Source organism: Caretta caretta, chromosome 1, assembly GCF_965140235.1.
Source record: "Caretta caretta isolate rCarCar2 chromosome 1, rCarCar1.hap1, whole genome shotgun sequence".
Lineage (NCBI taxonomy): Eukaryota > Metazoa > Chordata > Testudines > Cheloniidae > Caretta > Caretta caretta.
Genome location: NC_134206.1, coordinates 349,204,650 through 349,221,193, shown reverse-complemented (window position 1 = coordinate 349,221,193; position 16,544 = coordinate 349,204,650). Strand labels below are relative to the sequence as shown.

Below are 16,544 nucleotides of genomic sequence, written 5' to 3'. Positions count from 1 at the left end.
AAACGGTCTGAAGTAAATAGGATGAAATTCAATAAGGACAAATGCAAAGTACTCTACTTAGGAAAGAACAACCAATTGCACACATACAAAATGGGAAATGACTGCTTAGGAAGGAGTACTGAAGGAAGGGATGTGATCATAATGGATCACAAGCTAAATGAGACAACAGTGTAACGCTTGCAAAAAAAGCAAACATTGAGATATATTAGCAGGAGAGTTGTAAGACGAGAAGTATTTTTTCCACTCTACTCTGATTAGGCCTCAACTGGAGTATCGTGTCCAGTTCTAGGTGCCACATTTCAGGAAAGATGTGGACAAATTGGAGGAAGTTCAGGGAAGAGCAACAAAAATGATTAAAGGTCTAGAAAACATGACCTATGAGGGAAGATTGAAAAATTTGGTTTGTTTAGTCAGCAGAAGAGAAGACAGAAGACATAAGTACATAAGGTAGTTACAAGAAGGAGGAAGAAAAATTATTCTTAACCTCTGAGGATAGGACAAGCAGCAGTGGGCTTAAATTCCAGCAAATGAGGTTTAGGTTGGACATTAGAAAAAACTTCCTGTCAGAGTGGTTAAGTACTGGGATAAATTGCCTACAGTGGTTGTGGAATTTCCATCACTGGAGATTTTTAAGAGCAGGTTAGACAAACACCTGTCAGGGCTGGTTGAGAGAATAGTCCTACCATGAGTGCAGGGGACTGGACTAGATGACCTCTTGAGGTCCCTTCCAGTCATATAATAGCGATGGTGTCACTGAAGCATTTGCTTGGGTAGCCAATGCAGTTATCACCATTAAACTAGCTGACCCTAGATTTCCAGGCATGTACTGGTGCATTAGTCCACAAGCCATGCCAGCACTTCTATGCATGCACTTACTCCATGCTTGTAGCCTGGGCTGGGCCACTGCACCAGTCCAACTTGGAATGAAATTGCTGCAAGTCCAGTTCCACTCATGCAGGGAGCCCTCCAGAGCACTCCCCCAATACTGCTGCCCAAGCTGCAGTACCACTAATGATCACCTGTCAAGCAGAATGCCTGCAAGCCTGACAGCTGCAGGGGTGCCTTGGGTCTTTAACCCCCCTGCCCAGAGCAGCAATGGAAGAGACACCATTTGACATTAACTTTATGGATCTATCACTGCAGAAGTAGGGAATCTGCTTTATTGCAACCAAACTTAGTTCTGGAGGTTGTACTAGGAAACTGCTGGCTGCCTCTGAACGATCCCCTAGCTCTCTCTCTATAGGGTCTTTAACAAAAGTCCTTGGCCTTGGCCTGGGAAGAAAGGAGGCCTTGGGATGGAGATGCAGTTTCTTAGCAGATTCCTGTTCTCTAAGAGAACAGGAGACTTGCTAACAGCTTTGGAAGAGGGAAGGCAAAACAGACCTCCTCTGTTGGTAGGAGATATTTGCCCCAAGCGTTACCTTGCTCATTCTCAGTCAAGCCAGAACTCACGTTAAGTGAAATGCTAAATCCACACCCCTGGTTGGTTTTTTAAGGCAACAGTTGAGAGGAGGTGGAGTGGTTCTTCTTTGCTGGTCTGTACTTCCAATTCTCTCCTTAAAGGGGCCCCACAACATGGAGGCAGTAGCCTGTGGGCAGTAGGGGAAGGAAGAGAGCTAGAGGCACAAGCCTCCTGTAGTAATTAAATCGCTCTTTATAGAGCATCAAAAGTCTCCACCTTACTGTCAAACCATCATCCCCTTCTTGTGGCTGATCCGTAGGAAGTGAGCCTGCTCCTGTTACTAACCCTTCCACTACTAGTAAGGGTTAGTAAGTGTGTGTTGCGCAGGTAAAGCCCTGTACAAACCGTGCTGATGATCGGGTGGGGGAGAAAAGAGAGAGAGAAGGGCAATCTGAATTTTTCAGGTACTCCAGGGGAACCCAGTTGGGAAATAAATCCTTTTAAAGGCACAGTTTGGGATGTAAAGTCAGGTACCCCAGAGAAGGAAGCTTTGGGTACTTGTGCTTAGCTCAGGCCCCAGGTGCCCAGGCATGGATTATTCTGGGCTGGGGCCTCACCCTCTGGAGTACTTTTTTGTCCTCATTCAGTGAGTGGTCGCAGGACTTATTTACTGCACTAATTTCCTTACTGACATTGCTAGAGCATTCTCACACCACTGTCCATGCTTCCAACATTAGCTCCGCCTTAGCCCAGGGAGCTGGTATTAGGCACCTGTGAAAGCTAGCGAAATAAGACCCAGACACATGAAGGCCAAAATTGTCAAGGGTCCATTAACTACAGGCACCCCCCTGGAGACACCTAGAGCCAGACATTGCAGCATATTTAGTGCAGTATGGCCAAAGCCCAGCTCCACTTGCCCTGAACGCTCAGGGTATGTGGCAGTCTAGCCCCAGCTGCTCCTGTTCAGTGTCACAGTCTAGCATCCTCTAGGAACACGGGGGCAGAGGTAGGGATAGAATCTCCCCCTCAAGGTCTTCAGGCACAGTGGAAGTCAGGGTTTGTCTGATTTAAAGCAACCCAGGCTTTAAGTTGCGGCACACATGGTTTTGAAATACAAAGGGAGCAACTCCTATCAACCATGCTCTTCAAACCTAAGAAGTGATACCAAAGGCTGAGCCCTGCGCCCGCGGCTGGCTTATTGACACCCCTAGCGCACAGATCTAGGGCTAATGCAAGACCGCTCTGCCCTACCAGTAGTGCTGCAGTGGGACACAGGCTATAACCACCGCTCTAGAGCGGAGAGGGAGATTTAAGAAATGGCTTCTCACCGAGAAGCCCAGACTAGGGAGCAGCAGCAAAGTTTAACAAGAACTCACCTGACAGAAGCATCTCTTTAGACCATTCTGCCTTCTGGTCTGTACTAACAGAGGCAGAAGATACGCTCCGAGCAGAGGACAGAGGCCCTGAGTGATGGCGGGATGTTTATTCCAAGGAAAGGGTCTCTTAACAGTTGGCTTCTCCCACCTCACATGGGTCGTGCTACATGGAGACTGATCATCAGGCCTAAAAACCTATATTGTCCCTGAGTAAGTTAGTGGTGTGAAGAAACCAGATAGGTCAGTCAACTACAATCCCCCATATCCCTGCATGTGGCTGCCTGCAGAGACCCTTGTTTACCCCTCTAGATACAGGACCAGATCCAGCTTGTACAAAAACTGCTTTAATCAGAACAGTTGGGGAAAAAAAAAAAACAGGATTCATTTCAAGTTACAGCAAAACCCACCTGTGTTATTTCTACAGGCCAGTGTTAGAGGCTGCCATGTGCATGACGAGCAGGTAGCATTCTGAAAAGAGAGTCCTCTCCTGTCCTCCCAGGATAGGTCTGTTTCAAGACAGCACCTTGGAGAGGGCACCACTTTCCCAGCAGCAAGAGAACAGCGCATCCTTCAGAGTCTAAAGAGGCCTCTTCTGTTCCTCAAAAGCCTTTGCCAACAACAGATTTCCCTCTAGCCACAATCCCAGACTGAGCTGTACTTTGGTACACAAGGAAGCACTCTGGCATTAAGGCTTCTTCTTCGGTTAAGAAGGCGTGACCAGATTACGACCACCACCCCCACCCTTTTCCAGTGGTTAGCAATTCCCCAATTCCATCCCATCTTTTAAAACAGCTGGTGAAGGAAAAACAAACTCCGGTGGCAGGTTCTTTAGCTTCATGCAACTAATGGTTTTAGAGTAAAACCAGACCAGCCGAGTCCCTGAGAAACACTCAACATTTGTTAACAGAAGCTGCCCTGGGGCATGGGAGGGGGAAGTCTTCTCCCAAGAGAAGAACACAAGGTCCATGGAGTCAGGCCTCAGCAGCCAGCAGGGGAAGGAGCAAAGAAATACACAGCTAGGAGGATGAAGTAGACCATCACCAGCACTGTACCTGGGGGAGTGAGAACCGCCATGGTTAGGAACTAGAGGGCTGGAATCACACACTCAGTGAACAAGATTTGGGAAGGTGGATTTTGTACTAGATGGAACAGCTGCCAGTCTGCTCCGGACAGAATCTGGAAGTTCACACTGGGACAAGTGCTCCAGGATGTGAAACTACACTGTATCTCCAAGTTAAGGGACAGTTTAAGCCAACATTTGAGTGCCAGGTAACAGCACGTTATGACAAAAACCTTCTTTGGAGCTGCTTCCTGTGGGAATTGAGTCATCTACCAGTTAGAAGAATCCACTCCTGGGGCAGCAGATTTAAGTTCCAGTTACTGAGCCAGTTAACTGTGGAAACCCAACACCACATCATGAATGATCAGATGGTCTGAAGCTCCTACTGGGGAGATTAGTACGAAGGAAAGGGCCTCTCTACTCCAAGAGTGGGATTGCAGTTAAGACTTTTTAACCTTAGAGCAATCAGATCTGGAGTCAGAGACAGACATTGGACACAGGGATGCCCCTTTTACACGGTCAATCCCGGTTCCTGAATGAGATTGCTCAGGAAGCGTGGGAATGTTTGTAAGCGGCTGTGGGAGGAGTCGGATAGGATTAAAATTCTTATGGGAGAAGAAGACTGGCCCACATGGACTGTTACCTTGGAAGTAGTCACACTTGCCATCCATGAAGATGTAGTTCATGAGGACCACGCTGAACATGCTGGAATAGACATGGAGGTCACTGAAGACAAGTATGAAACCTGTCGGCTGTGGAAAGGTAGAGAGCAATTTTCAAACCCTTGGTAAGTCAGCCATGGTTATGCCCTGCATGGACAGTCAAAGTAAATTCAGAAAGTTTGTTCTGCCCATTTAGACAGTCCCAATTCCTTACCCAGAGACTCTTGAAAGACTGTTTTCCACCCACTGCAATATACTCTACCTGCAGCAGTGTGGACAAACAAGCTATGCACATAGTGCAAAAAACAGTCACAAGAAGCTTAGTATTTTCAAGTCCATGATCAGGATAAAAATGTATTAACCTGCCACGTTCCCAGTCCCTTTGGGACAGCGGGAGGACTGGTTTTCGTCACTCTGGTTCACACACATTAGCAATAATCTCACCTGTCCCATCTGCTCCCCCTTAAAAATCTAATGAGCATGTTTGAGACAGTGAGGGAGTTGTTAATTTGACTGTGCAGTCAGCCCACTGCTTGGGAACCTGGGGAATAGAGACTGGCTCTCCAAAAATCAGAGGTGCTGGTGCAGGGAACCCTGCCTTGCAACTGCCTCCACCATTCCTGCTCTAAGGATAGCGTAGCTCAGTGGCACCATTTCTCCAATACCTTTCGCCAACACCAGCATGATGTTCCTATTTGAGTGACATTCTTAGGCGTGCAACCGTCATAAACCCCTGCAACCACAGGCGCTTCCTCCTTCCCCAAAGCCCCAGTGTCCACAAGCCAAGTGGAGAAAACCATAGTAACCATGAAGTCTGGCTCCAGCTCCATTACTTACGTAGAAGATTGTGAAGAGCACCAGGATGGGAATCTGAAGCATGCAGACCTGGACAGCAATACAGCTCCCAATCTCAATACTAGGGAGGAGGAGCAGACACCATAAATTAACCTGTATTCGAGGCTTCTAACACAGCATCTAGAGGTCCAGCGGGGAATACGGGGCCCCACTTCATTACACTGCACTCTTTTCCTGCACGCAGTAGCACCGGTCACACGTTTGAGGGGACCCGGCTTTCAGGAAGGGGCAGCGCTGTGTACCGCTCAGCTGTGCAGGAGGGCCATGTTCGATTTCATTAGGAAAAAGGATTTTTTGGGATCAGTTTCCAACATGGGCTGCAGGCCAGGTCAATCCTGCCCTGCGGACTCTGGTATGCTCAGCACCACCAGGCAGAGGAAAAGACAGGCTAGTGAAGGAGAAACAGAGCTCAAGAACAGGTTTGCAGAGTTGGAAAATGAAGAAGGGGCTCAGCTGGTAGTCGCTGAAGGTGGAAGGGCACGGAAGAAGAGAAGAGCAGCTAGTCCTATAAGAAAAGGGGAAGAGTCAATGGAGACTACACCAAATATGAGCCCCAGGAGGATACAGGATGGGTTGAAGAGGATTACAAGGGAGAATAGGAATGGAAAGAACTTGCAGCCAGAGGGAACAGGGGATAGACTGGAGAATAGCACCATCACCAGGAAAAGGCAGGTCTATGTGATCAGGAACTCTTTACTGAGAAGAATAGACAGGCCTGTAACCAGAGCTGATCCAGAGAATAGAAGGGTGTGCTGTCTTCCAGGTGCTAAGATATGGGATGTAGACCTGAGGTTGAAAAGGATCCTAAAGGGAGCAGGAAAGAATCCCCTAATTATCCTTCACGTGGGAACAAATGATACGGCTAGATTCTCGCTGGAAAGTATTAAGGGAGACTATGCTAGGCTGGGGAAGACGCTTAAGGAAATCGAGGCTCAGGTGATCTTTAGTGGGATTCTGCCTGTTCCTAGAGAAGGGCAACAAAGGTGCGACAAGATTATGACTATCAACAGATGACTTAGGCAGTGGTGCTACAAGGAGGGCTTTGGGATGTATGGCCACTGGGAGGCATTCATGGACAGAGGACAGTTCTCTCGGGATGGACTTCATCTGAGTAGGGAAGGAAATAGACTTCTAGGATGGAGGCTGACACAACAGATTAAGAGAGCTTTAAACTAGGAATTAGGGGGAGATGGTTGGGAGATGTCCAGGTAATCTCCACGCCGGATTTTAGCATTGAGAGGGAAGAAAACAAAGTAAGAAAGGATACAGCTGTGGGTAGGAGAATGGCTATAAGGAGGAAAGGCAGTGTGGATACCAGTCTAATAGGTTATACTGGCTGTAGAATGACCATGCCTAATAGGGTACAGAGTGTGAGCGAGGCCAAAACAGCAAAAATTAAGATGTTTGTACACCAATGCGAGGAGCCTAGGTAACAAAATGGAGGAACTAGAGCTACTGGTGCAGGAAGTGAAGTCAGATATTATAGGGGTAACAGAAACATGGTGGAATAGTTGTCATTACTGGACCACAGGTATTGAAGGGTGTGCGCTGTTTAGGAAAGACCGAAATAAAGGTAAAGGTGGTGGAGTAGCATTGTAGATCGATGAGGAGGTAGAATGTAAAGAAATAAGAAGCAATGAAATGGATATGACTGAGTCCGTCTGGGCAAAAATTACATTGGGGAAGAAAACTATTAGAGCCTCCCCTGGGATAGTGCTTGGGGTGTGCAACAGACCGCCGGGATCTAATTTGGGTATGGATAGAGCCCTTTTTAATGTTTTTAATGAAGTAAATACTAATGGAAACTGTGTGATCATGGAGACTTTAACTTCCCAGATATAGACTGGAGGACGAGTGCTAGTAATAATAGGGTTCAGATGTTCCTAGATGAGATAGCTGATGGATTCCTTCAGCAAGTAGTTGCTGAACTGACTAGAGGGGATGCCATTTTAGATTTGGTTTTGGGGAGTAGTGAGGACCTCATAGAAGAAATGGTTGTAGGGGATAATCTTGGCTCAAGTGATCATGAGCTAATTCAGTTCAAACTGAACGGAAGGATTAACAAAAATAAATCCGCAACTAGGGTTTTTGATTTCAAAAGGGCTGACTTTCAAAAATTAAGGAAATTAGTTAGGGAAGTGGATTGGACTGAAGAATTTATGGATCTAACGGTAGAGGAGGCCTGGGATTACTTTAAACCAAAGCTGCAGAAGCTATCGGAAGCCTGCATCCCAAGAAAGGGGAAAAAATTCATCGGCAGGAGTTGTAGAGCCAGCTGGATGAGCAAGCATCTCAGAGAGATGATTAAGAAAAAGCAGAAAGCAACAGGGAGTGGAAGAAGGGAGGGATCAGCAAGGAAAGCTACCTTATTGAGGTCAGAACATGTAGGGATAAAGTGAGAGATGCTAAAAGTCAAGTAGAGTTGGACCTTGCAAAGGGAATTAAAACCAATAGTAAAAGGTCCTATAGCCATATAAATAAGAAGAAAACAAAGAAAGAAGAAGTGGGACTGCTAAACACCGAGGATGGAGTGGAGGTCAAGGATAATCTAGGCATGGCCCAATATCTAAACAAATACTTTGCCTCAGTCTTTAATAAGGCTAAAGAGGATCTTAGGGATAATGGTAGCATGATAAATGGGAATGAGGATATGGAGGTAGATATTACCATATCTGAGGTAGAAGTGAAACTCAAACAGCTCAATGGGACTAAACCAGGGGGCCCAGATAATCTTCATCCAAGAATATTAAAGTAATTGGCACCCAAAATTGCAAGCCATTAGCAAGAATTTTTAATGAATCTAAACTCAGGGGTTGTACCATCTGATAGGAACTATGTTAGCAATTCTCCAATTTTTAAGAAAGGGAAAAAAAGTGATCAGGGTAACTATAGGCCTGTTGGTTTGACATCTGTAGTGTGCAAGGTCTTGGAAAAAATTTTGAAGGAGAAAGTAGTTAAGGGCATTGAAGTCAATGGTAAATGGGACAAAATACAACATGGTTTTACAAAAGGTAGATCGTGCCAAACCAATCCGATCTCCTTCTTTGAGAAAGTAACAGATTTTTTTAGACAAAGGAAACACAGTGGATCTAATTTACCTAGCTTTCAGTAAGGTGTTTGATACCGTGCCACATGGGGAATTATTAGTTTAATTGGAAAAGATGGGGATCAATATGAAAATTGAAAGGTGGATAAGGAATTGGTTAAAGGAGAGACTACAACGCTCCTACTGAAAGGTGAGCTGTCAGGCTGGAGGGAGGTTACCAGTGGAGTTCCTCAAGGATCAGTTTTGGGACCAATCTTTTTATTACTGATCTCGGCACAAAAAGTGGGAGAGTGCTAATAAAGTTTGCAGATGATACAAAGCTGGGAGGTATTGCCAATTTAGAGAAGGACAGGGATATCCTACAGGAGGATCTGGATGACCTTGTAAACTGGAGTAATAGTAATAGGATGAAATTTAATAGCGAGAAGTGTAACAATATGCATTTAGGCATTAACAACAAGAATTTTAGTTATAAGCTGGGGATGCATCAATTAGAAGTAACGGAGGAGGAGGAGGACCTTGGAGTATTGGTTGATCATAGGATGACTATGAGCCGCCAATGTGATATGACTGTGAAAAAAGCCAATGCGGTCTTGGGATGCATCAGGAGAGGTATTTCCAGTAGGGATAAGGCAGTGTTAGTACCGTTATACAAGGCACTGGTGAGACCTCACCTGGAATACTGTGTGCAGTTCTGGTCTCCCATGGTTAAGAAGGATGAATTCAAACTGGAACAGGTGCAGAGAAGGGCTACTAGGATGATCCGAGAAATGGAAAACCTGTCTTATGAAAGGAGACTCAAGGAGCTTGGCTTGCTTAGCCTAACTAAAAGAAGGTAGAGATAGGATTGCTCTCTATAAATATATCAGAGGGATAAATACCGGAGAATGAGAGGAATTATTTAAGCTCAGTACCAATGTGGACACAAGAACAAATGGATATAAACTGGCCACCAGGAAGTTTAGACTTGAAATTAGATGAAGGTTTCTAACCATCAGAGGAGTGAACTTTTGGAATAGCCTTCCAAGGGAAGCAGTGGGGGAAAAAGATCTATCTAGCTTTAAGATTAAACTTGGTAAGTTTATGGAGGAGATGGTATGATGGGATAACATGGTTTTGGTAATTAAATAGTCATGGTAAATAGGCCTAATGGCATGTGATGGGATGTTAGATGGGGTGGGATCGGAGTTACCCAGGAAAGAATTTTCTGTAGTATCGGGCAGGTGAATCTTGCCCATATGCTCAGGGTTTAGCTGATCGCCATATCTGGGGTCGGGAAGGAATTTTCCTCTTGGGCAGATTGGAAGAGGCCCTGGAGGTTTTTTGCCTCTCTCTGTAGCATGGGGCACGGGTCACTTGCTGGAGGATTCTCTGCTCCTTGAAGTCTTTAAACCACGATTTGAGGACTTCAGTAGCTCAGACATAGGTGAGAGGTTTTTTGCAGGAGTGGGTGGGTGAAATTCTGTGGCCTGCATTGTGCAGGTCAGACTAGATGATCATAATGGTCTCTTCTGACCTTAGTATCTATGAACCTTTCCACCAAGGGACCGGTATGAGATGCAGTGCACCAACACACACCCCTGGGGTCTGGAACATACCTCAGTTCCAGCCCTTCTCAGTGCATCTCCAAAAGCAGGGAGGGGGAGATCGGAGATACTTCACCCTGGAGTTTGTAATGGGCCGTTTTAGACATTTAAGGCTCTAGGAAGACTGGACTCTCTCTGCTTAAATAATCCGAGACAAGGAACAGATGGCTCTTCCCCCTAGATACCATCCTTGGAAGCCAAGTCCTTTATTACAGTGAGAAGTGGAGAGCTACCAACACCTCCACATGGAAATCCACTGCTGGCTTGAACACTGGAGAGTGGCTTGGTGCGTCAGATTAATTGGTCCCCATGGTCAACTCCAGCCAGGGGCAGCTCCTCTTGGAGCATCCCCCTCGGTGAACTAGAGCATTAGGCACATGTCCCAGCCTCTCAGAGCATTAAAGGGAGTTTCCTACTAGGGAACATGGTGACGAGATTAGCATCTATCCATTTGCTCTATTTGAAGCCACGGGCTAGGACTAGCCTCTGGCAACTCATGCCAGCTCTTGCAGAAGCCCTGCGGGATTCCGGGGACTCACTCACCTCAAGCTTAGGTTGTTCTGCAGGGCAAACTGGATTCCATTGACTATCTCAGGGAGCTCGGGCACCATAGCCAGCACGGTCACCCCAATAAAATACTGCCAAAGAGAGCAAGAGAGAGCCATCACAGAGCTAGCGAACTGCTCTGCTTCCTCCACAGCCACGCCAGGGCTGAAGAGAATTAGATAATCCATTGATGGACCCATCTTCCATGGCTACTAGCCAAGATGAGCAGGGATGCAACCCCAGGCTCTGGGTGTCCTAAGCCAGTGGTTCTCCACCTTTCCAGACGACTGTTGCCCCACCACCCATGGCAGAAGCTAGAGCCCCACCGCCCGGGGCTGAAGCATGTAACTTAGCATGGGGGCCCTCTGTGGTGTGGGGCGCCAGGCAACTGCCCTGCTTGCCACCCCCTAAGGCTGGCCCTGCCCCTGCAACCCCCTCCCCCAAACCTGTCCCTTGACTCGCCTGGGGGTTGCGACCCCCCAGATTGAGAAACACTGATCTAGAGGAGTTGCTGTACCCCCAGGTTGAGAGCCGCTGTCCTAAGCCCCTGACTGCCAGAAGATGGATCACGGTTCTGTTCATTCCCTCTGGGGCACCTGGCACTGGCCACTGTCGGAAGACAGGACACTGGGCTACAGGGACCATTGGTCTGACCCAGTCTGGCCATTCTTATGATGAACTAGCCTCCCTAGTCCGACACAGAGCATTAGGTGCACTAGCTGCATTCAAACCCAGTCACGTGGCTAAACGGGGTCAACTCTCCCGTGATTGAGTGAGGCTTCCCCTTCAGAATGTCAGCAACCCAGGATTGCCTGCCTGTCAGGCAAGGGGCCAATGCAGGTGAGCAGAGACTGAACCTCATGGGGGCCTCAGGAAAGGGAGCTTGAAAACAACACAGTCCCGCTCTCAGCAGAGAGAGAACTTGCTGGTTAAGGACTGTATTAGGCCAGGCTCTTCCTGCTAGTCACTAAGCGGCCCCAACTCCATACCTACCACATCAACAAGGTTACATGGCCCATCAGCTGAGCACCAGACAAGTCCTTTACCTGGGGCCATCGGGCTGGATTCCAAAGTAACATCATTCATAGTGACATCGGCATCGGACCCTAGAGCCTGCTCTGTGTGGGGGTGGCTCTGGGTTCTAGGCTTATCCCATGCGTTCCAATCCAGGCTTTACGGGGCTACTTATCCACTCCACTGTGGTTCCCGGCAGGGTGGCTGCAGCACCACCGGCCCGTGGATCTGGGCAGGCCGAAGGCTCCTTACCTGAGACACGGTGGAGTTGGTGAGGATGGGGCTGATGTGCTCCGTGGCTAGGTCAGCGCAGGCGGACATGCACAGGGTGGAGAGCAGGAGAATGATCAGGGCCCTGCAGCGGGACCAGTGGACCACGGCGCTGTGATGGTGACCGGGCACTGAGGAAAGCAAGGAGGCATGTGAGCAGAGACAGACCCCCTAGGCACAGACCTGGGCTCAGCGATTGGGACAGGCCCTCCATCTACCCATCCCCACTCAACTGGTGCAGCCTATCGACACTAATAGCTGTCCAATTATTCCCCTGGGTTAGTCCTTCCAGGGAAGGGGGAGACATTACCGCCCAAGCTTTGGGTCGACACAGTGTTGCTCCCCAGTGGTCTCCAGTCTGCCACCCAGGTCTGGGGGTTAGAGCCCCTGCATCTACCCACTGTGCTACTCAGGCACTTCCATGGCACTGCAGGGCAGGTTCCAGATACCAGGTCCCATCCCCGCCTTGTGCACAGAGCCAGCGGCAAGGCCAGGAATAGGACCCAGGAGTCCTGGCTCCCAGTCCCCTGCTCTGGACAGCAGAGAGCACAGAATCCATCTACCGTTCTCCCGTCTTTTCTGTAGTGGGCCAGAGGAAAGGTCAGCCCAGCGCTCTGGGCCGGCCGCGGTGGGGACTTACTGTGGCAGTCGCTGATGTGAATGTCGTAGATGTGTGAGTGAGTCTTCAGGGTGAAGAAGAGGCCGATGAGGTAGGCGGCAGGAAGCACGAGGGACACCGTGTACACCAGGGGCCTGCAACACACCAGAGCTGCAGGGAGCTGGAAGGAGAACCCTCCCCCCCCGTTCCGCCTCTCCCACCAACTCCTGGGAATTCACCTCTGGCTCTTCCCTGGGGGGGGGCAGGGAGGAGGGGTTTGCTGCCTTTGGTCAGACTGGTTTCGGTCACTCTACAATGACTGGGGGCGGGGGTGAGACGGGCGCTACTGTCTGTCCCCCCTCCCCGGGCTCAAGGTGCTCAATCCTCAGGGCTCTGGCAGCATCCAAAGCCAGCTGGCTGCTAGAGCCCCCTCCCCGCTTCTCTCCGCTAACCCTCTGGGTGCCCGGTCTTGCTTTTGCAGGCACCCGAGGGGATGCAGCAGCTTGGGGGGGGAGGGGCAGGGGGGAGAGATGTAGCTCATCTCACACAAGTGGCCCCCAGGGGAGCTAAGCCCACCTTCCCTGGCCAGGAGCCCAGCTCTCTGAAGCAACTTGCTGGAGAAAGCCAGGGTCAGAGTGGCAAGTGCGCTACACAAAGGAGCTGGCAGAGCAAGCAGTGGCCAGTGAGGAGGGAGACCTAGGAAGGATTAACCCTTCCTCACCCACATGGGATTTGGAGTGCCCTAGAACAGAGCACCCCCCCCCTCCCCCGCGAGTACTAGCCGATGGGAATCAGAGATGTGGCCATTACATTAACATCTCCATGCTGCACTGGGTCATCCTGCTCTAGCATCAAAGGAGCTGCAGAGATAAACGGGCCCTGTTGTGTCCATGGCTGATGGGACTTCGGGCGGGGGTGGGGTCAGCTAAGAAGAGAGCAGCACGTGTTCCCCAGACACTGGAGACAGTCATCCCAACCCACCCACGCCCCGGAGACAGGTATTAGGCCCATTTTACAGGTGATGAGACTGAGGCCACATGGCTAAGCCAGTGGCAGAGCCCAGATCAGCCCCTGCTCCCATAGAGCAAGCTGGCTTGGCCCTCCAGGCAAGGCACCGAGAAAAGCATGAAAGCAAGGCAGCTTGGAAGGTGCTTGGGCAGCCCATTAGGGATCATCACAGCTCTCATGTGCTTCTTTAGTGGGGCCAGGGCTGACCCATTACGTCCAAGCAACAGGACAGACCGTGAGGCACTTACTGGACATGTTTGTAGTACAAGGTGCCATTGTTCTCCATCTGAAAAACAAGAACCACAGGATAGTTTGGTTGGTTCTCCTCTCACGTGCTCAGCGTAGGATGGTTTATGAATGGTGAGATGATACACTGAAGCCATGATCTCCACACTCACCCCCGTCTCCCTCCCTACAGATGCTAGCGAACAGCAGTTCATTCGTCAGACTGGAGCAGAGCCCCACGCAGTGACCAGGAGAAATGAAGGTGACTTACCTGTAACTGGAATTCAACTGACTCTGCATATTCCCCACTAACGGGAAAGACTCCGGTACTGCTGAAACTAACTTGGAGACGGGAACAGAGTCCTAGCTGAACAAAGACTGAAGCAGTGCCTCGCCAAACCCTGCATCCACTAGCAGCCAAATCCAGAGCCTAGTGCTGGCTGGAAGCGTGCACCGAAATCCAGATTTCAGATCTCAGCAACTAGTGCCTGCCTCAGCTGAGTGAAGGAAGCAGCCACAGCACGAGTGGAATCTGTGCAATTGAAGCAGGGACAGGAACTTTTGCTGGCGTGTAATACTCAGCAGTCCCCTGGGAAGAAAGTATACGCCCTATGTTGTTCTTAGCATATGAAAAACAAAATCAATCTTGAGGTTTTATGAAGACTTAGTTCTGTCCGAATAACAGGCGAGAGCCCTTTTAGCATCCAATGTATGGAGGACAGATTCTCCTTACAATGGGGCTTGGTTGTGGGCAGTGGAAGTGAAATAAAACGGACTGATTTAATCGGAGGGGGAAGAAATCTGATGTCACCTTTGCTAAGAACAGGATCAGGTCTAAGGATTACTTTGTCCTTGTGAAAGGTGGATCAGCTATGAGTGCATGCAGTTCACACATTCTCCTGGTGCCTTGAGATAGTTAAAAATGATGAAAAACCACTCAGCCAATGGTTTGATCAGAGATTTTATCAATGTGGTCAAAACCAAACTGAAGTCTCAAGAGGGCAGGGTCTCTAACAGAACAATTACACATTTGATATAAATCTCAAACTTTTTAACCAAAACATAAACAAACAGCCGTCTACAGTCAACTAAGTAGGATACATGGAGTTAGCTGCCAAATGGACCTTTAAATTATGAGATATGCAACCCCGATTTTTCTTTTCAAAAGACATTCAGCATTCCAGAACACAAGAAATGAAGACAGATCTAGGAGAATCAGACTTCCTCTGCACCCAGGCCTGAAACCTGGACCACTGTAGATGGCAGCAATTTCTGGTGGACCATTTTTTAGAGTTAACTAGTATGTCTTGCACAGATGAACACCAGTGCAGATTGCAGGGCTAGGTGAAAAATCCTGCTCCCCTCTTGGGACAGGAGACCAAGGGAGGTGCAGCACGACTGCCAGATAGCTGAAGGAAATTGGTAAACTACTGCCAAGGAGGCCAAGCCAGTGCAAGGAGGATCATCCTGGCCGTGTCCTGACTTATCTTCTGCATCAAGGGAAGCAGAGGAAAGGCATACATCAGACACCTCTTCCAGTGCAGCAGGAGAGCATCTGACAGAGAGATGTCCCTGCCTGGTCTGGAACAAATGACGACACTGTTGAACCTTGCTGTGAACAGGTCCACAAACACCTGGAAGATAATGTCTCTGAGGCAATCTGCATTTGTTCTCCCCAGCCAGATGTAGGGCTGCAGGACAAATGTTGAGGCAGAAACACCTCTGCGCACAAGGGGGTGGAATGAGCACCCCCTGCTTGCTGACATAGTACACTGCCAATGTAATACCCATTACTGCCTGCACAGCCTTCCCTTGCAGATGAAGAACACTGAGCCAGAAAAACTGCTCTTAGTTCCAGTACGCTGATATGCAACGTTCTTTCAAGACGATCAGGACCCCCAAATTGTTAAGTGTCCCCCTGCCCCCCGACTCCAGCTGCATCAATAGTCAACGTCTGGGGTGGACCCAGAGAACGGAACTGCACACCCTTGAGCGTGTTTGTGCTGGTCGGCCACCAGTCTAGCAAGACCACGACATTCCAAGGCATGGTGATCCACTGAAGACTGTTCTGACTTGAACTGAGGTCTGGGACATCAAGTGCTGAATAGGTCTCATTTTCAGACAGTCAAATGGAGTCCTGTAGGTAGTGGCTACCCTAAACCTCCATGAGACCCAGGAAGAACTTTATGCTCCGTGTAGGGCAACTTTGAATCTTTGATAGACATTTTTCAGAATGTAACAGTCGGTCCTCAGAAAAGCTCTCCCTTCTACGGAGTCGAGTATGGCACCCGTAAAAGAAATCCTGTGTGTAAGACAGAGGATAGTCTTTGGGAGGTTGAGGAAAAATCTTAGGTCTAAAGAAAAAGAACTGCTTGTGGTGATTATGTGGCTCAGTGGGCGCACAGCAGCCAAATCGATAGTCAACTGTCCAGGTAAAAGTAAACAAAAATACCCTGATTCCTCAGATGTGGTATTACCACAGACAGGCATTTTGCCAATTCCCCTAGGTGCTGTGGAAAGGCCAAATGAGAGCACCCTGTACTGGAAATGGTGCCCGGCCACCACAAATGGAACACACTTCCAATAGCTTTGTCAAATCATGATTGGAAATATGCATCCTTTAGACAGAGTCACAGCCAATCCGGGACCAGCAGTGAAGGGATTATGGAGGCCAGTCAGCATACGGAACCAAAAGCTTCCAGATGCTCTTAAAATTGGGAATCGGCCCAAATCGCCAAATCTCTTCCTTTTGCACCAGAAAGATAAGCCGGAGTAAAACCTTGACCCCTCTCTAGTAAGTGAGAGCCTCCTTGACAACTCCTACCAGAAGCAACATCTCCACACTTGCGAGAAGGATTGCCTAGTGAAAGAGGTCCCTGGAGAGGGATGGGAAGGG

The 16,544-nt window shown here is 48.7% G+C and overlaps 1 protein-coding gene and 1 long non-coding RNA gene across 2 annotated transcripts in view; one reads left to right on the top strand and one right to left on the bottom strand.

The window, feature by feature from the left end:
* Nucleotides 1-3,106: 3,106 nt before the first annotated feature.
* Nucleotides 3,107-16,544, bottom strand: part of LOC125630569 (uncharacterized) — a 48,129-nt gene continuing 34,691 nt past the window's right edge. The window contains exons 14-20 of the mRNA XM_048836732.2: nucleotides 13,672-13,709; nucleotides 12,458-12,570; nucleotides 11,800-11,948; nucleotides 10,531-10,625; nucleotides 5,338-5,416; nucleotides 4,482-4,590; nucleotides 3,107-3,830 (exon numbers count right to left, since the gene is read on the bottom strand). Of these exons, the coding sequence (XP_048692689.1) occupies nucleotides 3,757-3,830; nucleotides 4,482-4,590; nucleotides 5,338-5,416; nucleotides 10,531-10,625; nucleotides 11,800-11,948; nucleotides 12,458-12,570; nucleotides 13,672-13,709 (657 nt within the window). The 3' untranslated portion in view covers nucleotides 3,107-3,756. The remainder of the gene's footprint in view (nucleotides 3,831-4,481; nucleotides 4,591-5,337; nucleotides 5,417-10,530; nucleotides 10,626-11,799; nucleotides 11,949-12,457; nucleotides 12,571-13,671; nucleotides 13,710-16,544) is intronic.
* LOC142070673 (uncharacterized) lies at nucleotides 12,403-16,105 on the top strand. The gene is made up of 2 exons (XR_012666634.1): nucleotides 12,403-12,527; nucleotides 13,842-16,105. It is a non-coding gene; the product is annotated as an uncharacterized LOC142070673 (long non-coding RNA).